At 42.5% G+C, this 24,301-nt stretch overlaps 4 protein-coding genes across 14 annotated transcripts; 2 read left to right on the top strand and 2 right to left on the bottom strand.

The window, feature by feature from the left end:
- Window positions 1-57: 57 nt before the first annotated feature.
- spout1 (SPOUT domain containing methyltransferase 1) lies at window positions 58-5,935 on the top strand. The gene is made up of 12 exons (XM_052050811.1): window positions 58-150; window positions 246-285; window positions 840-953; window positions 1,196-1,355; window positions 1,457-1,546; window positions 1,622-1,671; window positions 2,415-2,545; window positions 2,623-2,695; window positions 2,772-2,870; window positions 3,562-3,664; window positions 3,734-3,881; window positions 3,998-5,935. The coding sequence occupies exons 1-12, from the start codon at window positions 103-105 to the stop codon at window positions 4,061-4,063; spliced, it is 1,122 nt and encodes a 373-aa protein (XP_051906771.1). The 5' UTR covers window positions 58-102; the 3' UTR covers window positions 4,064-5,935.
- On the bottom strand, window positions 4,455-11,199 carry st6galnac6 (ST6 (alpha-N-acetyl-neuraminyl-2,3-beta-galactosyl-1,3)-N-acetylgalactosaminide alpha-2,6-sialyltransferase 6). 8 transcript variants are annotated; one of them, XM_052050837.1, is made up of 6 exons: window positions 11,087-11,199; window positions 9,151-9,200; window positions 7,702-7,914; window positions 6,520-6,935; window positions 6,106-6,213; window positions 4,455-5,681 (listed from the first exon to the last, which is right to left on the bottom strand). In XM_052050837.1, the coding sequence occupies exons 2-6, from the start codon at window positions 9,160-9,162 to the stop codon at window positions 5,495-5,497; spliced, it is 936 nt and encodes a 311-aa protein (XP_051906797.1). In that variant the 5' UTR covers window positions 9,163-9,200; window positions 11,087-11,199; the 3' UTR covers window positions 4,455-5,494. The 8 variants fall into 8 exon arrangements, with proteins under 8 accessions (XP_051906797.1, XP_051906799.1, XP_051906796.1 ...); XM_052050839.1 differs by having other exon boundaries at window positions 9,068-9,200; window positions 11,087-11,189; XM_052050836.1 differs by lacking the exon at window positions 11,087-11,199 and adding an exon at window positions 9,389-9,517.
- Window positions 9,519-24,270, top strand: miga2 (mitoguardin 2). 3 transcript variants are annotated; one of them, XM_052050677.1, is made up of 15 exons: window positions 9,519-9,663; window positions 17,458-17,662; window positions 18,012-18,222; window positions 18,593-18,708; window positions 18,893-19,016; window positions 19,242-19,372; window positions 19,820-19,937; window positions 20,332-20,438; window positions 20,527-20,639; window positions 20,923-20,995; window positions 21,325-21,411; window positions 22,043-22,141; window positions 22,308-22,442; window positions 22,525-22,695; window positions 22,865-24,270. In XM_052050677.1, the coding sequence occupies exons 2-15, from the start codon at window positions 17,567-17,569 to the stop codon at window positions 23,054-23,056; spliced, it is 1,773 nt and encodes a 590-aa protein (XP_051906637.1). In that variant the 5' UTR covers window positions 9,519-9,663; window positions 17,458-17,566; the 3' UTR covers window positions 23,057-24,270. The 3 variants fall into 3 exon arrangements, with proteins under 3 accessions (XP_051906637.1, XP_051906638.1, XP_051906636.1); XM_052050678.1 differs by lacking the exon at window positions 9,519-9,663 and adding an exon at window positions 15,807-15,825; XM_052050676.1 differs by lacking the exon at window positions 9,519-9,663 and adding an exon at window positions 16,059-16,289.
- st6galnac4 (ST6 (alpha-N-acetyl-neuraminyl-2,3-beta-galactosyl-1,3)-N-acetylgalactosaminide alpha-2,6-sialyltransferase 4) lies at window positions 12,912-15,796 on the bottom strand. Of its 2 annotated transcripts, XM_052050859.1 has the most exons (5): window positions 15,666-15,796; window positions 15,403-15,564; window positions 14,250-14,659; window positions 13,446-13,553; window positions 12,912-13,171 (listed from the first exon to the last, which is right to left on the bottom strand). In XM_052050859.1, exons 1-5 carry the CDS (start codon window positions 15,675-15,677, stop codon window positions 12,985-12,987), a joined length of 879 nt encoding a protein of 292 aa, XP_051906819.1. In that variant the 5' UTR covers window positions 15,678-15,796; the 3' UTR covers window positions 12,912-12,984. The 2 variants fall into 2 exon arrangements, with proteins under 2 accessions (XP_051906819.1, XP_051906820.1); XM_052050860.1 differs by lacking the exon at window positions 15,666-15,796 and having other exon boundaries at window positions 15,452-15,564.
- Window positions 24,271-24,301: the final 31 nt, after the last annotated feature.

The raw sequence follows: 24,301 nt of genomic DNA, 5'->3' as shown, positions 1-24,301 counted from the left end.
AAACTACATGCGAAGAAGAAGACGACGAAGAAGACAAATACATATAAACGAAGAAGAAGAAGACCCGGAAGCACAAATACCTCACGTGTCGTTGTGGGGAACATGTCGACCGGCGTCCCTACGAAGAGACCAAAAACAGCATACCCTCAGGTCCTAAATACACCGAGCGTGCCACTGAAACAACAATGCCAACAAAGTACCAAACCATTTTTTAACTTGTCATTGTGTTTTACCTTTGCGTTCAGCCGGGGGAAAGGGTGGACTGGAAGAAAAGGAAAACGCTACGTGAGTAAACAGCTTCATGTTAAATGTTGCGCTAAAAGAGTGTGTGGACGCAACTTTTTTGTTTACATATATTGTATAATTAATGTGTAATGTTCCTGACGAAAACGTGATGCGCGATGTGGAAGTTTCAGCTGAAGTGTCAAAAGTACTTAAACTTTGTAATGTATTCAAGTAAAAGCAAAAATACTTGCATGGTTTGAAGAAAGACTTTGGTCAATGTAGATTTACAATGCTTAAGTTAAACAATTCTGAAATGTACCGTAATATAAAATAGCTGTAATATAAAAAACTGAAACCGTCTCTTCATACAAAATACAAATGAATATTTCATTCACAAACAAACACAATTGATCAATATTAATAATGTGCTAATTAACAGCATTTATAGGCCATACATAGGGGGAAAAAAGATCATTAACCTATGGTACATTAAAAAGCAGGTTACCTCAACACATCTGAGTACTACTGAGTACAGTTTTTAGTGTTCTATTCTTTGGAAATTTAAATGGAATTTTTCATGGATTATTTTTCTTCTCGGTGGCTATGCTGAGTAGTCAGGGAGGCCAAAAGGCAGAGGAAAGAGGCCAAGCTGATCAAACAGCTGGAAAATCAGAAACGACAAGAGGCTGCTGAGAAGGAAAAAGTAGAGGAGACCCACAACAACAAAGGTACTTGGAAAAATAATCACACACGAGATCTTGGAATTCGTGTGTGTGTGTGTGTGTTTGTGTAAGAAAAACCCAAGTTGCTTTGTTTAGAATCATTCACTTACCTATTTCCTAATCACTAAAGTAGTGTCCCTTTAATAGAGTTTTTAAAGAACTGCACAATCCACTTCATAAAAAAACTCTCTCCAATCATGTGTTCCCTTAAAAATGGTGACTGGTGCGCACGTGTGTGTCTCTGTTAGGTCGAGCGTACACGGTGAGCGTGGCTCTGCCGGGCTCGGTCCTGGACAACGCTCAGTCGACCGAACTGCGCACATACCTGGCGGGACAGATCGCTCGCGCCTGCGTCATCTACTGTGTGGATGAGATTGTCGTGTTTGACGAGCAAGGCGAAGATGTCAAGTGAGTTTGTCGGAGGTGGAAAAATACCCTGCTCACAAAAAGTAAACAATATTCAGCTTCAGTGGGGTTTATGTTTTTGTTTTGTTTTTTTTTGTCCACAGGAGCGTGGAAGGTGAATTCAAAGGAATCAGAAAGAAGGGACAAGCGTGCGTTCAGCTGGCCAGAATACTCCAATACCTGGAGTGTCCACAGTGAGTGAGGAGAAACCGCGCAATGTTTACATCTGCTCATTGTTATACGTAACATAAATTTCCCATCTGTGCAAGGTATCTGCGCAAATGGTTCTTCCCAAAGCACCAAGACTTGCAGTATGCAGGTATGCAACATCATTTGAATTTGTTTTCATTTGGGTTATGCGTCAGTATACAACAAATTTGATTTCAGCTGCACTCATTTGGAATTGATGTTGCACATTTTTATCGTTCTTATAATGTTGATAATGTCTTCTAATTTTGAATATAATACAAGATTATTTTTTTCAGTTAGCGTAAAATTTCATCATAAGTAAATATCATCGTTTTGGTTTAAATTGGGCTAATATGTTTAGAAATTGGTTGTTTTTAGGCCAAGAAAACAAAGGACCTCAATTTAAAAAGACAAATCGCTTTTACGGACTAACCCTCCTCCCTATTACTGCGTTAAATCAATCGTGATCGTTGTTTGCATGTGCTGGTACCGCTTGTGTTCAAATGTAATCATAATCATATGATATGTCGCGGTAATCATAAAGGTTTATGATTGTAAATTTCCCCATTGTGGGACGAATAAAGGATATCTTATCTTATTACCGCGACATTGATTCTGGGTTAGCATTCGGCTAGCAGACTATTATTAGGCAAATTTGTGTGGTTTGGATAAATCAAGTAGACAACGTGTAATTCTTTTATTCATATTTAGTTTTAAATGCAAATTTATTTTGCCCAATGTCTTCTTTCTAAGCTTGCTGCCATACAACTCTTAACAAAAATATGCCACTGTGCTAACTTAATTTAATCCGAGCTTAGTGTGACTGTTATTTTCTTTCTCTGAATGTTCCTCTGGTGTATGGCTTGCTCGTAGGACTGCTGAACCCTTTGGACAGTCCCCACCACATGAGAATCGATGAGGAATCGGAATACCGTGAAGGCATCGTCCTGGATAGGCCCACCAAAGCGGGCAAAGGTTCTTTAGTCAACTGTGGCATGAGGAAGGTAAGGACCAGGAACCGTCACCATTTGACATTGTTCTTCTCCAAATCATGACCTTCTTGGCTCCTGTGCCTCTACAGGAGGTGCAGATCGACAAACATCTGCAAGCGGGATTGCGAGTCACTGTGCATTTCAACACGACGCAGAAGCAAGGTGATGGATAGTCACTTTCTCAAAATGTTTGCATTAAGATGTGAAGTCACATGTGTATGTTTGCTTTGTCGTCTAGAGAGCAAATCCTACAAAGGGACGGTGGTGGCTCCTCACGTGCCCACCACAAAAGGAGGGCTTTACTGGGGCTACAGCGTCCGCCTGGCATCTTGTCTCAGTAGGTCTTCCCCAAACTTAACACTCAACCATATTTCCTATACTGCTGACTGTTATCCACTCAAGACAAGCGGGAAAAAAGGCGCCTTCCTTTTCCCACCCAAATGAAAAGAAACAGCTCGTACAGTGGAGCCCTGAGATACGAGTGACTGAATCATGAAAAATCAACCGCATAGCTTTCCCTCCGAATCATCTGTTTAGCTGAATGTTAACAAACAATGCAAAACACCATCGATGGGCTAACTAATTGCATCAGTGTTGAGGCATTACAACCGTTTCAGCAAAAAACATTGAAACATAACTGGTGGAGCAACATATGTAGACAGATAATATGCTATACAATACTCACTGGAATATATTCTTTATGATGACAGTGGCCTCCTGAGTAGTGACCATCTCTCTTTCTTTATCAGTATGTTTGTATTATACTGCCCGAGGTGGCTGCTCGTAAAAACATTTAATTTTTTTCCATTCTGTATCATTTTCAATATTGTATTTTTTCTTTTTAATAGAAGACACAATATTATAGTGAATTCCTTTTCCATAACTTTTCCTGAGTAGTCACAGTAGTACTATGCCAGAATTGGATGCCCGAACCCCAACTACCCCTGGCCACTAATTCTGGAATTTTGTTATGTTCAAAACCCGACTAATGTATTCATTTTATTTGTTATGATACTTTCTTTCCACAGGTGCAGTGTTCAGCGAAAGTCCGTACAAGGACGGCTACGACGTGACCATCGGGACGTCGGAAAAAGGCAGCAGCGTTGACGAGGCCTCGCTGCCGCCGTTCAAGTAAATAACCCGCCTGTCACAATTCTCCACTGGTGCCTATTTGCTATTTCTCATTGACAACATTTGCAGGCATCTTCTGGTGGTCTTTGGAGGTCTCGAGGGACTGGAGGCCAGTCTAGACGCCGACCAGAACCTGGACGTGACGTGTCCCAGTGTCCTCTTTGACCTCTACCTCAACACTTGTCCTGCGCAGGGCAGCCGCACCATTCGCACAGAGGTGAGACACACCGTTGAAAAAGCCAAACATCCTAAATATATTTTGCTTTTCTTTTTTGCATCGCTTGACCTAGTCCCATTGTAAACTCAACCGCTCCTGGCCTTCTTTTCACGCAGGAAGCCATTTTGATCTCCATGGCGACACTGAGGCAGAAGATAGCAGCCACCTTTTCCAGGGCTTAAAAGGTGTTGCCGGTCCTTTTTTATTTTTGGTTCCATGTAATTACGTACATTTTCAATATTTGCATTCCTCATTCCGTGTTTATCGACAGTGCGACCTATTTTGCAGTGTCTTTGCAATGAACAGTGTAGAGCAGAGCGAGGCAAACTCTTGTGGTCAATTTTGGATTCAGCCCATGCATGCACTAGTAGGCTCTTTTTCCTTACTAGGACAACTTTGGTGTACTAAGAGGGCAACTACGTATTACCGGTGAAGCCAAACTCAATAACGAGTTGTCAACTGCACTCTACCGTAATCACATCGTGCTAATTAGGATCTTGGCTTATTATTGTGCATTAAAGCCATTTAGTGACACAAAAGAATCAAGGCAATTTTTTTTAAAAAACATCGATGTTGCATTCAAATCAATTTTGTCTTTATTTCAGTCAACAAAATGTTTGCTTTCACATGTAAAACAAAAATCAAGCCAAGTTGTGACATAACCCCCGCGATGGCTTTTACTCCCAAAAAGGGAAACGTCTCAACCCCATCCTGCTTTTCTCTTTAAAATGGCTCAGATAACGAAAAAGTCGCTTTCAATTTGAAACATTTTGTCAAGGACAGCTTTAGCAATTTTTTGCCATCAAAACAGGAGACACCAGCATGCACTTCTCTTGCTGATTATTTGAAATGAAAGTGATTTTTTTTTTTTTTTACACCTTTCTTAATGTTGGGAAGAATCAGTGCGTCATCCTTAGGGTCGCAAAGAGTTGGAACATTTCAAGAAAGTTTCCATGGGAAGTTTTAGAAAATATTCCAAATTGGAAACTTTACATGGGAATTCAGGGTATATTTAGGCAAAGACGCAGCAGACATTAAATATAACAATTTCATTTTGTCATAAGCGGAAAAGCAAAATAAGATGGCTCCCCTTGCCCACATGCTCGGGCATTGCAGGTTTTTTTAAATTGCACTATATTAATTCTTCACTAGTTGAACGGTGGCACACCCTCACTCAAAAAAAAGTGATGCTCAGAACTAAAAAAAACTCAAGTTGGGGGCACTTGGAAGTTATGGGATTTCAATTCATTTCAATGGGGAAAATTACTGGTCAAATTTAGTGACGAGCTTGGTCACGGACCAAATTAAACTTGTAAGTCAAGTTTCCTCTGTATATTTAATTTCCCTATCAAGAGCCAGGTTTACTCCCATGGAAAGTTTCCAATGTAACAAATGCCTGAATTAGCAGTCCTAATCTTCAATACATAAAAGGTACAAATACTGCAAACTTGTAAAAAAAAAAAAAACAACAAAAAACACACACACACACAACAAGAAAACGGTGAAAAACATTCGGTGTGTCAGTAGCAGTTTTTTTCTTCCCACCTCGAAGAGATCCCTGAAAGTGGATGCCATCCCATATCTGAGCATCCGTTTACCTCGAGGAAACTGTCTCACCATGTGGGATGAGCAAAGGTGATGTTGTACTGATGCGCCCAGCGACCAAAAACCTGCTTTTCGGTGATGAAGCGGTGGTGGCCCCCTTTTTGGTTGTTCTGGTTCTGGATGTACGTTATACACTCGTCAGAACCCCGCGGGTTGTAGTAGTGATACGGCATCTTCTTGGATCCGGTCCGGTTCCTGCAAAGAAGGTAGCTTCAAGAAATCCCCCTTTATAAAACTCAGCCCCCGAAACATGTTTTACATAGCAACATGAAATTTAGGAGACGTCTATCCTGAGTTGACCCACCAAAAAAAAGTATCTGAACGCCATGGTTGAAAAAGAAACAAAGTCTGCCATTTTGGTTCCAAGTGGCCACTAGAGGGGCAGTTTGAACAGTTCCAGCAAAGGATTGTTTTGACAAACCCACAACCCCCACTGTCTGAAAAGAGACTGCCGTTTTGATTTCAAATTAAACTTTAGGGTCCATTTCATTTCTAGAGGATCAAGATTGTTTTGAAACTTTGGCCCCCAAAGCTTGTTGCCGGTAGCAAGATGAAATTGGTAGGCGTGTCTTTCACAAAATGTCTGAAAGGACAGAGGAAGTCATACATCAATACTCACCCACAGTAACTGGGCGGAACCATCCCGTACACTTTGATGTTGTCGCATATTTCGATCGCAATGACCATGGTGAACCAGCCCGTGCTCAGCCATGAGTTCGATTTTTGCCTGAACAAAGAGAAAACCAGGAGATGACATCTTGGCTCATGGAAAAGTCGCGCTTTGCTGATATCTATAAACAATATCAATATTTTGCCATTTGTTGACACCTTGTTGCCAAGGATCTATGTTGAGGTGAGGGAGGGGGTGGCTTTTATTAACGAAGCCACAGCTCAGGCTAATATAAAAATATTTCTTTGCCGTCATTTTATGGATTTATCAAGTATAGGCAATTCAAAATTGTTTTGCGAGGTTGTTGCAGCTATTTGAACGGCAAACAGATTACTGTAACCCAGGTCCCCCCATGAAACTCACCTGTCTCGTCCTGTTTCCAATTGGAAGAGCTTGTCGAATCTGCGCATTTTTTGAGGCGCGACGGTAAAACACGGCACCTCCTTGTAGGTGGAGCTGATCCTCTGGATGGCTCTGTACACGGTCGCCTTTGAGTCCTTCGTCATTTTGTTTGGGGGTCCCCAGAAGATGATGGTGCGCTGGCTCTCGGCGCCCACCACCATGAACTCATTGGGACGCCGGACCACCCGGTATAGGCTGGAGTGTGCCACCACCCGCACCGTGGTCCGCTTGCCCACGTCGGCCTCATACCCCGTGGTAGGTGCGTCGTTCATGCGGATCACACACTCGCTGCTGTCGATCTCTTCGCCCGCTTGAGTGCCCAGCACGTGGCTGGAGCTGCTGACCAGGGCACAGTGATGGCAGCGTTGGGTCATTCTCTGCCCACAAGGGTGACAATTATCACTCAATAACCAAAGAGGGCAGAAAGTAGCACAAAAGATACAAACTTTACCTACAGCGGTTGTTGTTTTTTTGTGTGTGTGTGGTTTTTTTCACGCTCTTTCGTGAAGTGTAGCGATTGGAAAAAAAAAGATGGATGTGTTTTACAAAAGGAAGGAGAAAAAAACTTACAGTAGGGAATAAAACTCAAAAGTCCGCAGAAAAATAGTAAAGTTCATCAGGTTGAAATGATTCACCACAAATGACTAAAATGTGATGTAAAACAATTGCAGTAGGTTGAAAATGTAATGAGCCTCTGATCAAAATAAGGAGTAGAATGTACAGATGTAGAGAGTAAGAGTAAAAGCAAAAAGTACGTTAAAAAAAGTAAAGTATGGCTGAAACGAGTCATCAACTAACTTTCAACTGTCATTCATTTACAAAAAAAGTCCAAGCAAAATTTCTACCCTGAAGCTTAACTCATTCAGTACCAGCCAATTCTGGACCAAGTCTGAAAAGACGTTCAAAAACGTCTTTGGGAGTGAATGAGTTAACGGTGACCCTTATTCCACAGAGGCAAATGTTATTACACTCAAAAGAAATCTGATTATTCAATTAATCCACAGGGAATCGTGGAATAAACAATTTGGAAAATATTCGATAGCTTTTAGTATAGACGCATGACTGAAATATGTACCAAAAAAAATTGTATGAATGTGTTTGTACTTGTTACTTATATCTCCGGCGCTAACGTGTAGTGCTTACCTTGTCGCCATGAACTGGCACGTAGTCATCTTTGGTGGCCCACGTTTTGAGGTTTGTGGGCTTGGGCGTGTGGTTTTTAGCGATTTGGAAGGGCGTGTAGGCCGCCTGGCTGGTGCTGGCGATGGAGACTGAGCTGGAGCTGTACAAGATGAACAGCGTCATCAGGATGAAGATGGCTGCTGCGATAGTCACCCGCCAGGTAAGTGTTCCCGCCTGAGAAGATCAAAGTCGGGTAATTCACATGATCCAAACAGTCGTCCATCTCATGCTTTATGTTTCAAGTGGAATTTAATTTGTTTCATTGGCACACACAACTGTTTCTCCTCATTTATTAATGAGCCACAGAAGTGTATAGAAGTGCTAATAATAGCCACGTAGCATTAATGCTAGACAGCACAACCATGCGCATCAGCTCAGACCTCTGCACTTCCATTGCTTGTTTATACACAATTGGTTCTGCGAACATTCGTTATGGGCACCAGAAGCTTAGAGAGATTTGTCGACCGCCACCAGATATCAATTTCGAGTGCCAGAATTGACAGTATTTTTCATGTATTTCATGCTCAATGCATGTAGGCTATAAAAGATCCAGCTAGTGTATTTTCTCACAAATCAACTCACTCATAATTCTGAGTTCGTATATTTACTAATATTACTATGTATGTTCTGTATGCCATTTAAAAGCCATCAAAAAATTATTTGGGCCTTCTCATGTTGGATAGGGCAGTGTGAAGACCAAGTGCAAACTCGACTAAGCCATGTCTCCCATTCAGTGGTGAATGGTAATATTACAACTATACACTGGACATACAGAAAATCTGCATTTAATTGAAGCATATTTGAATATATACATGTAAACACCCACATTTCTTTAAAAAAAATGGTGCTAAACTCCAATATGCATTTTTCAATGTGCATTTTCCATTATAAACGGGGCTTAAAAACGACAACATTAAATAAAAACTTGATTGGAGAAAATAAATCTGTGAAAAGGTGAAACTTATACCAAACCATACACATGCTGGGATTAAAAATGATAAAACAGTATCATCACCTAGAAAAAAATCCAAAAAACATTTTGATTCTTTTTTTTAAGTGTGGTGAGTGACAAGTAGTGTTTTGCAGCTGTATTGTATGGAATAGTAAAACTGCCACACCAGCAAAAATATATAATAATGGTAACACTTTATTAAATTTCAGGTTCTAATGCATATGCAATTTATTTGAATCCCTGCTGAGTAGAGCTCTTGTTTTTAATTTATCTTTTTTTTTGCATTGTTGAATGTATTATTGATACTATCGATTAGACCTGCGCATTTCCACTGGTAATGTGTCAACACGATTTTATTTTATTATGCTTGCTTACCTCCCCGATCATGCATGTCAATAATAGTGATGACGAATGACGTACAGGCCACACCCTAAACCCTACGTGCGCGTGTGTCCTACCTGGAGTGCCATGCTTTCAGGTGTGTGTGTACACGCTGTCTGTGGTGGTCCTGCAGCAAATGTGGGGAAGAGGGGGGAAAAAAGGGAGGAGGGGGTATGGTTTATTTAACGGCTCACATTCGCCCGAAGTCAAGACTGAGCAACCCACTCCTCAGTAAACATCGTCTCGTCGTGTTCTGTGTAACCCCAAATGCATGTAGGACAAGAACGAAATCCGAGAAATTACCATGTTACTCACTCAGCCCCCCGCGGTCGACTCAGTTTTCCCCCGAGTGACATTCCCGCGAAGCTTAACAACGTTTCGATTTGCATGCGCTTTTCGGAGGTGTCAGAAGGAGGGTTGCGAGCGCGCGACGCCTCGTCGGGCTCTCATGATGGTGGTGGTGTTGTTTGGTAGGGGCGCAGCAGCTCAGGGTTGCTTGCTGCCGCAGCCCAAGTCCATCTTGCAGCTATTGCGACACTCACTCGGTGACGTCAGCGGACGGACAGAATCGGAGCTATCTCGCTCTGACGGTAAAACGAGTCCCCTTCCCGTCCCCCGACCCCGCCTTTTCAAGAAGAAACACTTCAAGTAGTGTTTTCAACCTTTTATTATGAATTTAAGACGTTTTCCCCCCTCCGACATTTATTTCCTCAACTGCAAAGAGTAACTGGCATCAAAACAAGGGTGGCTACAGTAGCCCTGTTAGAAATCTGTTTAATTCCAGTGAAGCCCCTCCCGCATTTATTTATTTGACATTCTAAACTATAAATAAAACGTTCTCATGAATAATATTCCCAAAGAAAACTTTAAGTTGTTATGTCCTGCTTCTGATGGAGCTAAGATGCTTGCCAGCTGCAACAAAGTTTTGCCTTGCATCACCCCCCCCAAAAAAATTTCCTACTTTTTCAAACCATATTAACAATAAAAATGGCTTAACGCGGAACGGGAGGGGGGGGGGGTATTTCATAGTGACAAATCGGATACTGATAAATGCTGTGTTTGTGAGTGGTGTGAGGAGCGTGAGATTTTAAATGACCGCTGCAAATGTTATGTTTATAAGATTAATTTGTCCTTTTCCCCCATCTTCTACATGCATCTTGAAGTTCAGTCCCATAGGCAGACAACGCATTGTCCACTGGCTTGTTGTCCGACCATTTCATGACAACAAGTTCAGGATGGCTTTGTCTCACCGCCATCTTTCTTTCCTTTTGAAGTGTTTATCCCATATGATCTTGCAATCCTTTGGAACCCTGTTATTCATGAGGGTTCTCATTGCTGTGTCAGGCTTTTTGTCATCAGTGTGTTAATATCATTCAAACAACACGTAAATGTGTTCTTAAGAGGCTCATAGAAAACATGCTTGGAAAAAAAGAGTCATATACACTTTGGCCCAATCCCATTACTTCCTCTTAACCTTTTCTCTTTGTCTCCCTGTCCCTTACATTTCCTCTCCCATAAATTGGAAACAGTAGCCCCAGGGCAGAGGACAGTCATTGCCGCATTGGTATAGCACCATACAAACAAAGCTCAAAGGACATGTAACACAACAAGTCCATTTATGAAAGTATTTTGCGCATTGGGGCTGCCGGAAATATGACACCTACATTAGATGTGCTGGACCATGCGTTCGTTCTGATGTTGTCACGACGTCAAGCTGTAACATGGGTCGATAATATGGCCTTGTCTGAACGGGGCAAAATCTGATTTGGAAAGTGTGTGGTCAGTCGTCCCTCAAAATCTGATTTGAGCAGGAAGCTGATATTCAGATATTCAGGTTCACAAACATCCTCCAATGAGGGCACATTTGAACAACTGGTCGTCGGAGGTAACATAACAGTGTAGGAAAATCGAATATACAATTACTGTACAAAGAAACTTTGACACTGGCCTTAACCTCCTTTAAAATCCACGCAGACTAATTTGTCCTGAGATAAGACAAAATGAATGACTTACCCCACACGATGGAGGTGTGTGTGTTTTACACTATCACTTGGAAGAATCCACGGGGCTTTCTTGAATAACCTGTTGAGCTGGTGGCTGGCATTGTCAACCATTCTTACAAAAAAAAATAATAAAACATTAAAAAACATAAAATCCTAGTCCAGATAAATATAGATGTTCCCACTTGAATGAGTGGGTTCCAGAACGCCCCACTACTCTCACGGTGATAAGAGAGGCAACACAGACTGCTGGGTGTCTCCCGACTGTGTGTGTGTGTGTGTGTGTGTGTGTGTGTGTGTGTGTGTGTGTGTGGGAGGGGGGTGGGGGTGGGAATGGAAACAAAAACATCAAGCTGAGGCAGCAGAGGCAATGTTGACCTTGAAGCACTTCTTCCTTCCTTCCTCCAATGGCTCAAACTAAACGTTAGTGACACAAATTTCAAGATCCTACTCTTTGTTTTCAAATCTCTGAATAATCTCGCGCCACCTTATCTCTCTGAGCTCATCCGCCCCTACACAACTGCCCGGCGCCTCAGGTCTGTGGACCAGTCTTTGTTAGAAGTACCAAGTACTAAACTGAGGCTCAGAGGGGATCGAGCCTTTTCTGTTGCTGGTTCCTCTCTCTGGAATGACCTCCCACTGAACATTCGGCAAGCCTCCTCGCTGCCCATCTTTAAAGCCCTCCTCAAAACTCACTTGTATTCTTTGGCGTTCGACTCAGCATGACTTAGATTTGTTCTTGGTTTTACTGTTTGGTGATTTCTACTGCCTTTATTGTCGATTCGTCTTACTGTTTATTGTGCATGTTAAATCGCTCCATGTACAGCACTTTGTATGCAGCGATGGCTGTTTGAAAGTGCTCTATAAATACTGTTGACTTGACTTGACAAATAATGTTTGTATTTTGTAAAATTATCAATAATAGACGAGTGGAATTTTATTGCAATAAAAAAGACACACATTTTTCTAGCATATCTTGGAAAGGAAACCAGCACTATAACGTTCTCTTTTAAATAAAAATAAAATCACAGTAATGACTTCATTAAATAGAATGTAAAACAAACTGTTTTTGTCACACTTTTTGCTTAATTTAGTGGGTCAATATGCTGCTACTTGAGAGAGCAGTACAATATAGGCGCCAAGAGATTCTTGGTCTCTTTATAAACACATCGGCTCCGCAGAAATAGTGGTCCTTCAGAGGATAAATGTTATTGATCTGCGAGTGTTGTTATATTATTGGTGTACATTCTTGTGTTCAGATATCTGTTACTTATCTGGTAACATCACGAAATAGATGCTACGCATTGTAATGCCATTTCCCGTTGGGCGCTTTCATTTGCATTAAGCTAGCAGAATTAAAGGCTAAGAGTCTGTATGTTGTTAACGTGTAATTCTCATTGTTTTCTATTTACTTTGACAGTTGAACAACTAGGAATAATAGTTTTTTATTTCTTATTTTTAATGTAAAAATTACACTTAAAAGATTTCTAATTAAACTCCGAGGTACAAAAAAAAAATCACAAAATGAAACGTTTCCTGATTCTAATCCTGTGTGTGTGTACATATATAATTTTAAATTAAAGGATGCCATTTCTCAGTTAAAAATAAAAATAAGACAAATGTTATGGATCTTAATTTCGACCCTTAAATATTTTGAATTTGTGAATGAAAACAAATTAAAAATTAAAATTAAAAAAAAAAATCCTCAAGTTCAACACTGCACAAAAATACACCCAAACTATTTGTCTACAAGTGGGGACAAAAGAACATACTAGTATCTGGACCTTATACTGCATATCAAGGATATCCACACAATCCTCAAATAACTTTTGGTCAAATTCAGCCATTCTGGTTTTATTTCATTCATTCAAAAAAGCCAAATCCGAGTGAAGCCGTTTTCCAGGAGCCGGTTCACAAATTCCACGAGGGGTGCGTGAACTCCATCTTGTGACGTGCAGCCCACTTGGCATAGATGACCTTCTCTGTGATAAAGCGATGACCACCGCGTCGCTTGTGTTCATGGAACTTGTACATCAGGCACTCGTCTGTCGCCACCTGGTCGTAGTAATGGTACAACACCGCCCTGCGATTGGTCCGTCTGACCGCAGGGGGCGGGGCGGGACATCAAATAAGATACTTCGTGAGAGTTGAAGAATTTTAAAAGTTGGAAACCTTGAGTGGGAATTTTGGGTAATAAAGTGAAATTTAGTGGGAATTTACTCAATTGCTGGTGGTCCCTTAGTATGAATATGACGTATACAGCATTGTGAAAAAAATCAATTTTTACCATAATCTGCACGACGACAAACACATTTCATGCCAGTCGAGTGGTAGCTAGTGACACTGCATACAAGTCTTGCAATGCGGCTGACCTGCAGTAGTCGGCGTTAATCATCCCGTAAACTTGGATGCGCTCGCACATCTCCATAGCCAAAATCATTGTGAAGAACCCAGTGCTGAGGTACGCTCCAGACTTGAATCTGAAGGAGAGTTCCAAGAAGCATAGCCAGAAATATAAAGCTCATTCTCACTTCATTTCATCAATAACGGTAAGGCATATCCTATTAAATTTCCTTTCGAGAAGCAATTCAGTTTACCAATATTTTGAATTATTGGTGGTTGGTTGGTTGTTTTGTCTGAGTGAATCTTCTCAATTTACTTTTGCATAATTCATTGGCACAAGATGTCAAAGAATGGCAGCGGAGTGCTACATTTGCCTGGTGAAGCGCCACAACTCACCTCAACATAGTTCATTGGTACCAGGATACTCCTTAATTAAACTCCTCAACTCACTTCAGCACATTGGCTTTGCACTGAAGTACCCAGTGATGGCGACAAAGTAATACTTTTGTCTCAGCAAAAACTCCTCAACTCACTTCAATATACTGCCGTGGCACTAGAATGCTTGAAGATGGCGGCAAAGTAACACAAAGCTCATCAGCTCACTTCACCAGAATTTATTGGCACCAAGATGGCAGCGAATGACTACTTTTGTCTCACTGAAACTCCCCTACTCACTTCAACACAGCTCTTTGGTACCAAAATACCAGAAGATGGCAGCAAATGAATTGTTATTGCTTAGGCTTTAGCTCAAAAGAGCAGCAAGTTGAGTTTTAATCCGCGAATGCCGAACCACTAATACCCTGGCTGCACAGAAAATGAAAATCCGACTGTACCGATTCTTCCCCGTTTCATTCTGAAAGATGTCGTCACAGAGCTGGACCCTCTCCGGGGTCATGGCGTAGAGTTTAGCAGCAGGATACTGAGCGGCGATCCTCTGCAGAGCGTTGAAGACGGTGCCCTTCCCATCCATCCTCATGTTCTTGTCAGGCCCCCAGAAGACGTACGCCGTGTCAGCCGCCTCTCTAAAGTAGCGATGCCGGTCTTTGATCAGGCGTGGCACACTGGTGTGGGAGACCACACGCACGCTTGTGCGGCCACCCACGTCGGCCTCGTAGCCCACTGTGGGCGCATCGTTCATCCGGATCACGCCTGGGATTCGGTCGATGTCGGCGCCCAAGCCAGAGTTGCGCATCTGGCCGGAACTGGAGATCAGGGCGCACTGGTTGAAGTGCAGGTCCAGGAACTGGAACAAACACAAAAAAAAACCCCACCCAGGAGCTATATTGTGAAACACAGCTTGAAAACGAGTGTCTTGGTGCCATTGGACTATGTTGGATTGTGTTGAGGAGCTTTATTATGAGATAAATGCTTTGCTGCCAGCCTGTGGTATCTTGGTGCTAATTAACTCTGTATAAGTGAGTTGTGGAGCTTCATATAAACAAAAGTAGTGTTTTGTCACCATGTTGTGGAATTTTGGTACCAATAAACTACATTGGCATACATTCTTGAGCTTTATTCAGACACATGTATTATTATTTCACCATCACATTTTGGGATCTTGGTGCCATGGAACTACACAGAAGTGAGTTGAAGGTATTAATTCATACAAAGATGCTGTTGTACCACCATCTTGTGAAATCAAGGTGCCAAGGAACAAATCTGAAGTGAGTATTCATGAATTGTGTTGACATGAATCGGGGAGTTTCATTTAGACAAAAGTAGTACTTGAAGGAATTATACGAGTTTTTAGGGGTGCAGGCTGTGCTCACATCTTATCCACCTGGTAGCTCGCTGTGGTAAAGTCATGATTACAGATTTTTTTTTTGAAAACTTGTTAACTGTGTACCCTACGTAAAGCGAGGACAGCGGACTATACCTGCATCAGTTTGTGCAAACAGTGATGTCCGGGAGATCACTGTTTGCACAGTGTCCGGGACATCACTGTTTGCACAGTCCAGTATAATGTGAACGTTTGAAAGATGTCACCTGTTCCACCCTGTCGGGCCGGATCCGGACGTACCCCCAGAGCCCGTACCTGAGCCCCGCGGCGGTGGCCGGGAATGCATGGTCCCACCTGCTGATCACATGTCCGAACCACAACAACACCGACAGGCTAAGGAGGCTGAGCACGCAAAGCCAGCGCAGCGTCTGTGTGTGGACGAACACAAATACATACGTCAAATAAAGTTAACCATACAACACGACGAGCACGAGGTGCACGTGATGCATTCAAAGACACTCGTTCTAACCGTATATTTCATGTCAGGGCCTTGGAAGTCCCGGGACCGGTCCCGGTGGCTGAGGGGGACTCATCGCATTACCTTTAGTCCTTCGGTAGGGTTCCATGAGAGCAGAGCTTCCGGTCAATGCAGGTGTTTTCCTCAGCAAAACAAAAGCTAGAGGACAAAAGTAAGCCGCCCCAAATGTTCCTTTTTTAGGGGTATTTACTGATGAATATTTGAAAAATTGTAATCTGAAATGCCATTGTTACGCTTTGGTGGCGTATAGGATAACAGAAACTTCAAAAAGCACGTGTTTGGTGCAATACTTTTATTTTGAAAAATATCCCCCTTTTGTGACAAACGGATCGTGTTTTATAGTACAGTAACGTGTCAAACTAAATTTTACTTCCGGTAGAGTTATGTGAACATTTGCGTGTTGAGTGAATACTGACGCCCCTGATTGAATTGTCTAAAGACCTACCTCAAGTTTACTTTATCCAATTGGTCAATGGTGCGGAAGTTCCCCCCTGTGCCCTCGCGCAATTGGCTGTCAGTCTTGTCAGTATCACGACGAACACAATTTGTCTGCGGGATGGTTTTACGCTACCTCTGACACGAGAATGTCCTTCCTTTGCTCTTCGGATGCCCACGGTATTTAGAAATGCCTTTCTAGTCCACATTACTAAGATAATAATTTGATACCGTGTTGTTTTTAGCTTTAAAAGCCTTAAAATGTCCGGTGTGATGTTCGGTGACTGGAGACGTGAGGTAGGCTAGCTAGTGCTAGCTAACGTCACTTACCGCAATGTCCACTTTTTATGGTCGTTTTGAACCGTTTTGTTTTTCCTCCAAATCTATTTGATTGTAAGATAAACGATGGAAAGATGACTACAGACGTGGTTAGTTTCTAACTGCCTAGCTTGAGGTTTGCAACCTCTCAGCATCGCTGTTAACATTTTGGCAGTGGTTATAACGGTTTCTATTTTAAAATGGATACCAGGCAGATGGTCTCTCTTTTAAAACGTTTGTATTTCCGCAATCTTTTTTTTGAGTCAATTATTGTTATTAAATCTAACGACACTGCGGCCCTCCCCAAAAATGATGCAACCGTAAACTTAAATATCAATCATATCCTTTTATTATAATCACACGTGTAGTTATTTAGTGTGAAATTTGAATATGTACATCTGACTTATATGTAAAGTTCATTATGATAAAAGGTGGGTGTACTGTAATGTCTTAATGTCGTTTGTGATAAAGGGCATTCCCCCGCACCCCCACGTGAAATGTCACGGCAGTTTGTGCTAGTATCTTCGCTGATACTATTGATGAGCCCTATGTGAAGTGGTGGTTTGTGGCGAATGATTTAACTACTGCATAAAATGATTTTGTAGCATGAGTTCACGGTGGTTCACATGGTACAAACATGGAGTTGACACTTTACGGTAGTCTCTGTTTTAAGTCCTTTGTCACCATCTTGTGGCATCTATGTACAATTATATTTTTTCCAACTCGTGGTACAGTATAGCGTGATTAGCAAATACAGTATGTGGATTCACTGTACATTCAAATCCGTACAGAGATATTTTTCGTCCCCCTATAGGTGATTACTGAGTTGAGTGAAGGGTGCTGAACACGGCCAGAGTGTTTATTCTTTCTTTTTCTCAGTACATTACCTGCTTCCTGGCGACCTTTCTCCCGCTTAACGGTCAATGCAACCTTAATTACCTCCCCTTGTGTTAATACCCTGTCTGGAGCTGTGGGAGGTTGCCTTCTTTACAAGGTGATGACTTTGCGCTGGTGTATTTTTGCCTTACAGGGTAACACGACAGATGACGGGACAGTAAAAGCCAAATCCCGCGAGCTTGGCTCTTCCAGGGCTTTTTGGCGTTTCTTCATAGAGCGGTTGCCACTCGCCTCACCCGGAGATGTCTTTGAGAAGAACGGAGGGCGTGTCCATTGCACAGGCATTGGCCATGACGGTCGCAGAGATACCGGTGTTCCTTTATTCCACCTTTGGCCAGGTAACGTTGGTGGTGAACATTGGTCATCACTAAACCCCTTTTTTAGATTTTAAAAATGTTTTTCTTATGGGTAATATGCCTGTATGTAGATCTTTAAATTAAACAATGTATTTAACAATATGTACTGGTTTGTAATCAAGGACAATTCCTTATTTCTGGGGAATATGGTGATGTCATTTTAAATTTACAAAAAACCCCACCAAAGTGCTTGGCAATTTTTTTTCTAGTTTTCTGAAAACAGTTACGAATGACTCATGTTATTAGACTAACAAAATGGCAAAAAATTGGTCGAACAACTAAAAGTATTTGATAGCTGCAGCGTTAGTAATATCTGATCATTTCCTCTCAGTCCATCTTCTCGCAGCTGAGACTCAGCCCGAACTTGAAGAAGGTGTTGTTCGCCACGGCGCTGGGCAGTGTGGCGTTGGCACTCACCGCCCACCAACTGAAGCGGCGCGGCAGGAAGAGGAAGCAGGCCGTCCAGACCAAGGAGGACCAGGTGCCAGTGGGCATGCCCGAAGTGCTGCTCAGGACGGGGAGGCCGTCGTCGTTAAAGAGAGGTAGCTAGCAAGCCGCAAGGCTACGTCGAATACTTGTTATAGTACTTTTCTTCATGACATCACTCAAACAAACTTCCAGGTAGCTAACAACTGCACTAGTAAACCTACCCGTCAGAAATGTGTTTCTAAATTGGCCCGGCACATATAGTCATGAGTGCCCGTTTACCTCATTTAATGTTCCTTATGTCCGTTTGATGTATTTGATAAGCGCATTAGCATCCAACTATTAAGGACGTCCCCCCTGTTGGTGAGTCCGTTTTCTTCCGACCATTTTCCCAATTTCCATTCTCATCCCTGATCAGTGTGAATTGTTGCATAGAGCTGGTATTGAGCAGACGTGCCCTCCACCCCATGATTACTTTATGCGCAGTTCCGCTGACAGGCCGACAGGTGACAAGCCCCAGTACTCGCAGCAACGACACACTGAGCGGCATCTCCTCCCTGGCGCCCAGTAAACATTCAAGCTCCTCGCAGAGCCTGGCATCGGTAAGTTTTGATCAGTTAGGCGCTAAGCGCGTGTTGTACTTTATGTATCCCTGATCAATGATACATACAGTTACTTATGAATTTGACAGCCTCTCATGAAGAGACCACCTGATAATAATCGCTTTCGATTTAGCCGCGATACCTTTATCTTTCTGTGCGTCATTGGTATGTCCTCTGCCTACAGATGCGAGTCGCGACCTCGCCAAGTCAGTCCGTCAACCCGCAGGCACGCTGGGAGGCTGAGGAGACTGTGGCTGGGGAGCCGGCTGCGGTCGAGGACGCCAATGCAGAGAATCTCTATTTAATGGGTAAAGTCATCCTTTCTGTCAGTAATCAAGAGATAGATGTTGCAAGATGATGTCCCGACTGCAAATGAATTGTGTGTGGTGAACTTGTCATAAAGCAAGCAAACATAAAGATTTGAATGTATAATCACCAAGCTGCCAAAATCCACTTGGTCAATAAGTATAGCCAATTTATGCTTGTGCAACAAGTTGCAACACAAATGCTGAGTTAGCACAATTATTTATCAGGCATGGAGCTGTTCGAGGAGGCCCTCCGAAAATGGGAGCAGGCGCTGCATGCACGCCACGTCCGCAGAAACTTGAGTGCCAGCAACAGCAGCTTGGCGCTGCAAGGGGCAGCGTGTGGAGATGTCCCCACGGTAAGTGTCGCCTTACCGTGGGGAGTGTTTTCACTTGTGGATGCAGCACTTCATGCACTACACTGTGTGCAATAATGCCTCGGCCAATCAAAAAGCACAAATATTGCCACATTGTTAGCTTCACTGAGCAATCAAGTAGGTGCCATATTTCAGAAGCTAATGATGTTGGCGAATGCTAATCTGTAATTTTCAACAAAGCTCAATGCAGATCTGCTTAGCTAATGGTTTTGACATAACAGGGGTGTTTCTAAGTGGTAGCGTTTTATATGGTGTTCCCTGACCGTCACTTGAAAACGGCTCTGGATCGTCACCCAGCCATGGGCGGAAACCCAATTGGGGCAGTTCTTTTGGAAATTAGCTCCACTGTTAAATAAGTTTAGGATGGAACAAACGATTTATTTGGTTGTGGCATTTTATTCAAGATGTTGGTCCAAATGTTTCATCCAGATGGAAGCTCACAACAAAATGTTTGCCGACAAGCTGGAGACGCTGCTGCACCGTGCATACCACCTGCAGGAGGATTTCGGCGGCAGCATCCCCACAGAGAGTGTGCTGGCCGACTTTGGTAGGACACCCCCAAAAAAACAAAAGACCAGACTGAAGATCCAAGATTGTTGCACAAATTAAACATATAATGTAGTTGAAAGGGTTTGCTAAACTAACTTTTCGAATGGTTCCTACCTGCACAGTCCCTTTAAGATGCCCAGAGAAAGACAGTGAGAGCAACAAAGAGATAGAGACAGGCTGAGTAAGATAAACAGAGAGGGCAAAAGATAAATAGGCAATGAGGGACGGAAAGGCGACATTAAGTCCTCAAAACAAAGCGCAAATAGAAGTCAAAATACAGCCAACTTGAATTCAGGAATTGAGAAATATATATTATATATATATATATATAAAACAAGTTATTGTTTCATGTATTATATAAATATAAATGTGCTGTCATATCCCCTCGGTAGAAAGCGAGGGCACGCTTATGTTACCCCCGCTGGAGAATTTCCCCGTGCTGCTGGACGACGATGCTGCCACTGTGTCATCCGAGGACTCCTTCTTCTCCGCCGCAGAGGTCAGCTGCGTTTCATTGGACGTACTCACGATGCCGACCGTAACATGAATGCGCTTTGTGATATTTGATGTGTATTTTTCGGGTCTAGATGCTTGATTGCATTTCAATACAAGACCCCTACCAGCTCCTAAAGCCTGCCCCTCTCTATGAGGAAGCTTTGGCTCGTGTCAGGGAGGAACGGGTGGCCTACAGGTCGCTGAGGTACTTAAGGAGGCACAAAAAAAAATGACACCACTTATTTGCATTTTCCTCTTCAAAAGATCAGTGTTATTGTGTGAATTCTGAAGAGAAACGAATAGTCTTGTCATAATCCACTGATGTTATTTTTCCAAGTCATTCCTTCAAAGTCTCATTGTCTACATTTCAGCAATTCAGTTCAATTCTGCAGCTTCAGCTCTTTAGCATTCACACAAATTACATTCTGTAGTTTTTGGGGGGTTTTGATTTTGTGTGTGTGTGTGTGTGTGTGTTTAATTCTTGCCAGAACTGAACTACTTGAATGTTACGGTGACCAAGACTTCCTGGCTAAGTTGCACTGTGTGAGACAGGCATTCCAGGTGGGTGTGCACCTTCCCAAACGTCATTTCTGTAGGAAAAGAATAGTGAAACTGCTCATGAATACAAATTCATACATGTCATAAAGGGTACGTAATGCAGAAGTACAAAAAGAAGGTAAACTGCCTTGTGATAAAAGTTAAAAGTACTCATGGTTACAAATAGAAGGGAAACAGCTGTGTAATAAAAGTGAAAATAAGGTGAAACTACTCATGAGCACAAATCGAAAGTAGCTGCTGTTGTCCCCCCCCCCCCCTGTAGTGACATTATTAACAACACTCACACCAAAAAGTCTTTTGGAGTTAGTCCTCTCCTCATATTTGTCGCTTAGGTGCTGTTACTTGACGAGACGCACCGCACCTTCTTCATGGAGACGGGCAAGCAAATGATTGCCGGCTTAATGGTGAAGGCGAATAAGGTAAAGCGCTGTACACGGCAGTGAACCTGCATTTATTATGAGGGTTGCGATCCAGAACCAACACACAATACAAGAAAATCTGCAACATCGAGATCAAACATATGTTGTGTTGGATGTTACACACCAAAATGGGTTTACACTTTACCCTATTTTGCCAGTACGTCCGCAACCTGGGCAACGTCTCATCATAGTCCTCATATAATAATCGTCCTCCATCCTCATCCTTTTAAAGCGCTAGGGACGACTAAAGGGACGGACGAAAACCCACTTCCGTCCTTGCTTAGTCCGTCCTTTTTAAAAAAAACTTCTCGTCCTCCATTCCAAAAATAGGCATACAGATGGAATACCCATCTCTGGTTACCGTTAATTACAACCTTCAAACAACTGCTACTTAACACACACGGTGCGGCAACACATATAAACAGTCCTCACGACAGAATATGTCTGTGCGTACTTTCTGCTGTGCGGACACAGTGACTTTTACACAATTTATGATCAGGCTTTTCTGTTTGCTGTCAGGTAAACCCTACCAAAAAAAAGCTTGAAAATCTATGATAAAGTGGGGAAACACTTGGACTATGCGTTTTTTTTCCTTTGCGCTTAATAATGGTGATATAATATTTTTGCTCAGAGTCCTAAAGCGTTCCTGGAGAGCTACGAGGACATGCTGTTGTATACTCAGCGAGAGGAAACGTGGGCTGTCACCAAGATGGAGCTGCAGGGCCGCGGGGTGAGTTTCTTAGGCATGTTGTGGTCATCCCTTAGATTGCGCTTAGTCCAATCAGTGGACAGTATATAGATAAGAGAGAGCCCACGGGCAACAGGTTGGTGAACCTTGAACTAGCGGTACCGCACTTTGGGAATCGCTGCGGCATGAATGCATATTTATTTTAAAGGTGGTGTGCATGAGCTTCTTCGATATTGTACTGGACTTCATCCTGATGGACGCCTTCGAAGACCTCGAGAACCCGCCCTCGTCCGTGGTGGCCGTGTTGAGGAACCGATGGCTCTCAGACAGCTTTAAAGAAACGGTGAGTTTGTGATACACACAGACGTAATGTACAATTCCGTTTGTTCTATTTTTTTTCACAAGTTTTTTGTTTTTTGTTTCAGGCTCTAGCGACAGCTTGCTGGTCAGTGTTAAAGGCGAAAAGACGCCTTCTTATGGTTCCGGATGGCTTTATCGCCCACTTCTATGCCATATCGGAGCACGTGAGCCCGGTTTTAGCGTTTGGATTTTTGGGCCCCAGGCAGCACTTGAGCGAAGTGTGTACTATTTTCAAGGTGAGTACTTCTCAGTGCGTGTGGGTGGGTGTGGTGTTTTTGTTTTATTTCTTTTTAATATACAGATGAACAGCGATACATTGTTGAGAGTAGACAAATGGTATTTTACTGAAAGATTTTCAGTGAAAGGGCCTTAACAGTGTGTCTTCTCCTCTGCCGCCGTCTGCAGCAACAAATTGTGCAGTACCTCAAAGACATGTTCGACCACGACAAGGTGCGCTTCACGTCAGCACAGTGCCTGGCCGAGGACATCCTAAAACTCTCGCACCGCCGCAGCGATATCCTGCTGGGCTACCTGGGCATCGACGGGCTCCAGGAGCTCAATGGGGGCCCGCCCGGCGACATGCAGGGACCCCACTAAACTTTGTGGGGGGGGGGTAGCATTCTTATTCCTCCTACTCACTCATCAGGTTATCAGCTACTATCAAGAAGTCCATCATGGAACTAAGGACGCGTCTCATGCTGGACCGGCAGCTGCTCAAACGTCACCTATACATATATACCACACAACCTATTGCTGCTTGTTTGCGCATTTTATAGTAAATATTTACTCATTTCCAAGGATTACATTTTTTCCGTTAATTCTACTTGATTCTTGTTGAACTGCAGCTATTTATTCCAGTCTGAACTGTGAGAGTGCGATCGGCACCATATGTTCTTCTGCTGTAGTCTGCTGGCCATCGTGCTCCTATAGAAGTTTAAAGCAGGGGAAGGGAACCAACGGGCCACGTGGACTCAATGAGAATTTTTGATGCTCCTCCACCCACAAAATGCAATTATAAATAAATCCCTCAGAGAAACCCAAAGCATTTCGAATGCTTAAAACGTACGCACACAAAATTGCAAAAATTAGGATATTTGAGGGAAGTTTTAAGATGAACCTAAAATGCACTGAAACCTTTACAGGTGAAAGTGTACAGGTTGAGGTTGAATTCATAAGGGAAAATAAAGTTAAACGAATCTCTGATGGATGATAGCTGCAATGCGGCTTTTATGTCAGTAAAACCTAATTTAGCCAGTCATTTTAGTGCAGTAGTCATTGTCACAGTGGAGGCATGGGTTTGAAGCTCGAGAGGTGGGCTTCCATGGCCTTTAATCATGCCATATGTTAATTGTGATTAAGATGTGATAAACGTTGTACATAAGAGATATTATTTTTCCCACAAAATTATATGAAGACTTAACCTGGCTTTATGGTTGTGATTTTTCTGCTTTCCCTTTTATTTATAGCTTTTGTCTACGTGTGCAATATGATTTTCAATGGACTGGGCCATGTTTGAGTAAGTTTAATATGCATAAGAAAGGGTAAAGTTACACACAAAAGTGACCTAGATTCGTTTTGCAGTGTCTTGCATGGTAAATGCGTTCATATATATTTATAGTCCACAAAATTAACCTCATCACATCTTATCTTATGGTGATTATTTGTAATTGCCAAAACACGGAGGAAAAAAAATGTCTGGTCCTGCCATGCCTTTTTAAAATTATTTCTTTTCAATGCCTGTAAAAAGTGTAAATGGATGTTGATTCACTGTATTAAATGTTATTTTTGTTTATTAAAATACTATAACACTATTCGGATTATTTAACGAAATATGATACTCGT

The sequence above is a fragment of the Hippocampus zosterae genome, chromosome 18, assembly GCF_025434085.1.
Source record: "Hippocampus zosterae strain Florida chromosome 18, ASM2543408v3, whole genome shotgun sequence".
In the NCBI taxonomy this organism is placed as follows: Eukaryota; Metazoa; Chordata; class Actinopteri; order Syngnathiformes; family Syngnathidae; genus Hippocampus; species Hippocampus zosterae.
The sequence above is the reverse complement of the archived record's forward strand: the minus strand, read 5'-3'. Positions and strand labels throughout refer to the sequence as shown.

What these genes read in the sequence shown, in the direction of transcription:
- st6galnac6 (XM_052050837.1), bottom strand. An exon ending in TGCCAGTTCATGGCGACAAG is followed by an intron (nt 6,936 to 7,701) that starts GTAAGCACTACA and finishes CCTTGTGGGCAG; the next exon opens with AGAATGACCCAACGCTGCCA. An exon ending in TTGGAAACAGGACGAGACAG is followed by an intron (nt 6,214 to 6,519) that starts GTGAGTTTCATG and finishes CTCTTTGTTCAG; the next exon opens with GCAAAAATCGAACTCATGGC.
- st6galnac4 (XM_052050859.1), bottom strand. An exon ending in GGCCCGACAGGGTGGAACAG is followed by an intron (nt 14,660 to 15,402) that starts GTGACATCTTTC and finishes TGTTTGTTCCAG; the next exon opens with TTCCTGGACCTGCACTTCAA. An exon ending in ATTAACGCCGACTACTGCAG is followed by an intron (nt 13,172 to 13,445) that starts GTCAGCCGCATT and finishes CCCTGCGGTCAG; the next exon opens with ACGGACCAATCGCAGGGCGG.
- spout1 (XM_052050811.1), top strand. Translation starts at nt 103, where the DNA reads ATGTCGACCGGCGTCCCTACGAAGAGACCAAAAACAGCATACCCTCAG. An exon ending in CAATACCTGGAGTGTCCACA is followed by an intron (nt 1,547 to 1,621) that starts GTGAGTGAGGAG and finishes CATCTGTGCAAG; the next exon opens with GTATCTGCGCAAATGGTTCT. An exon ending in CCAAGACTTGCAGTATGCAG is followed by an intron (nt 1,672 to 2,414) that starts GTATGCAACATC and finishes GCTTGCTCGTAG; the next exon opens with GACTGCTGAACCCTTTGGAC.
- miga2 (XM_052050677.1), top strand. Translation starts at nt 17,567, where the DNA reads ATGTCTTTGAGAAGAACGGAGGGCGTGTCCATTGCACAGGCATTGGCC. An exon ending in AGAGAATCTCTATTTAATGG is followed by an intron (nt 19,017 to 19,241) that starts GTAAAGTCATCC and finishes ATTATTTATCAG; the next exon opens with GCATGGAGCTGTTCGAGGAG. An exon ending in GTGGCCTACAGGTCGCTGAG is followed by an intron (nt 20,640 to 20,922) that starts GTACTTAAGGAG and finishes AATTCTTGCCAG; the next exon opens with AACTGAACTACTTGAATGTT.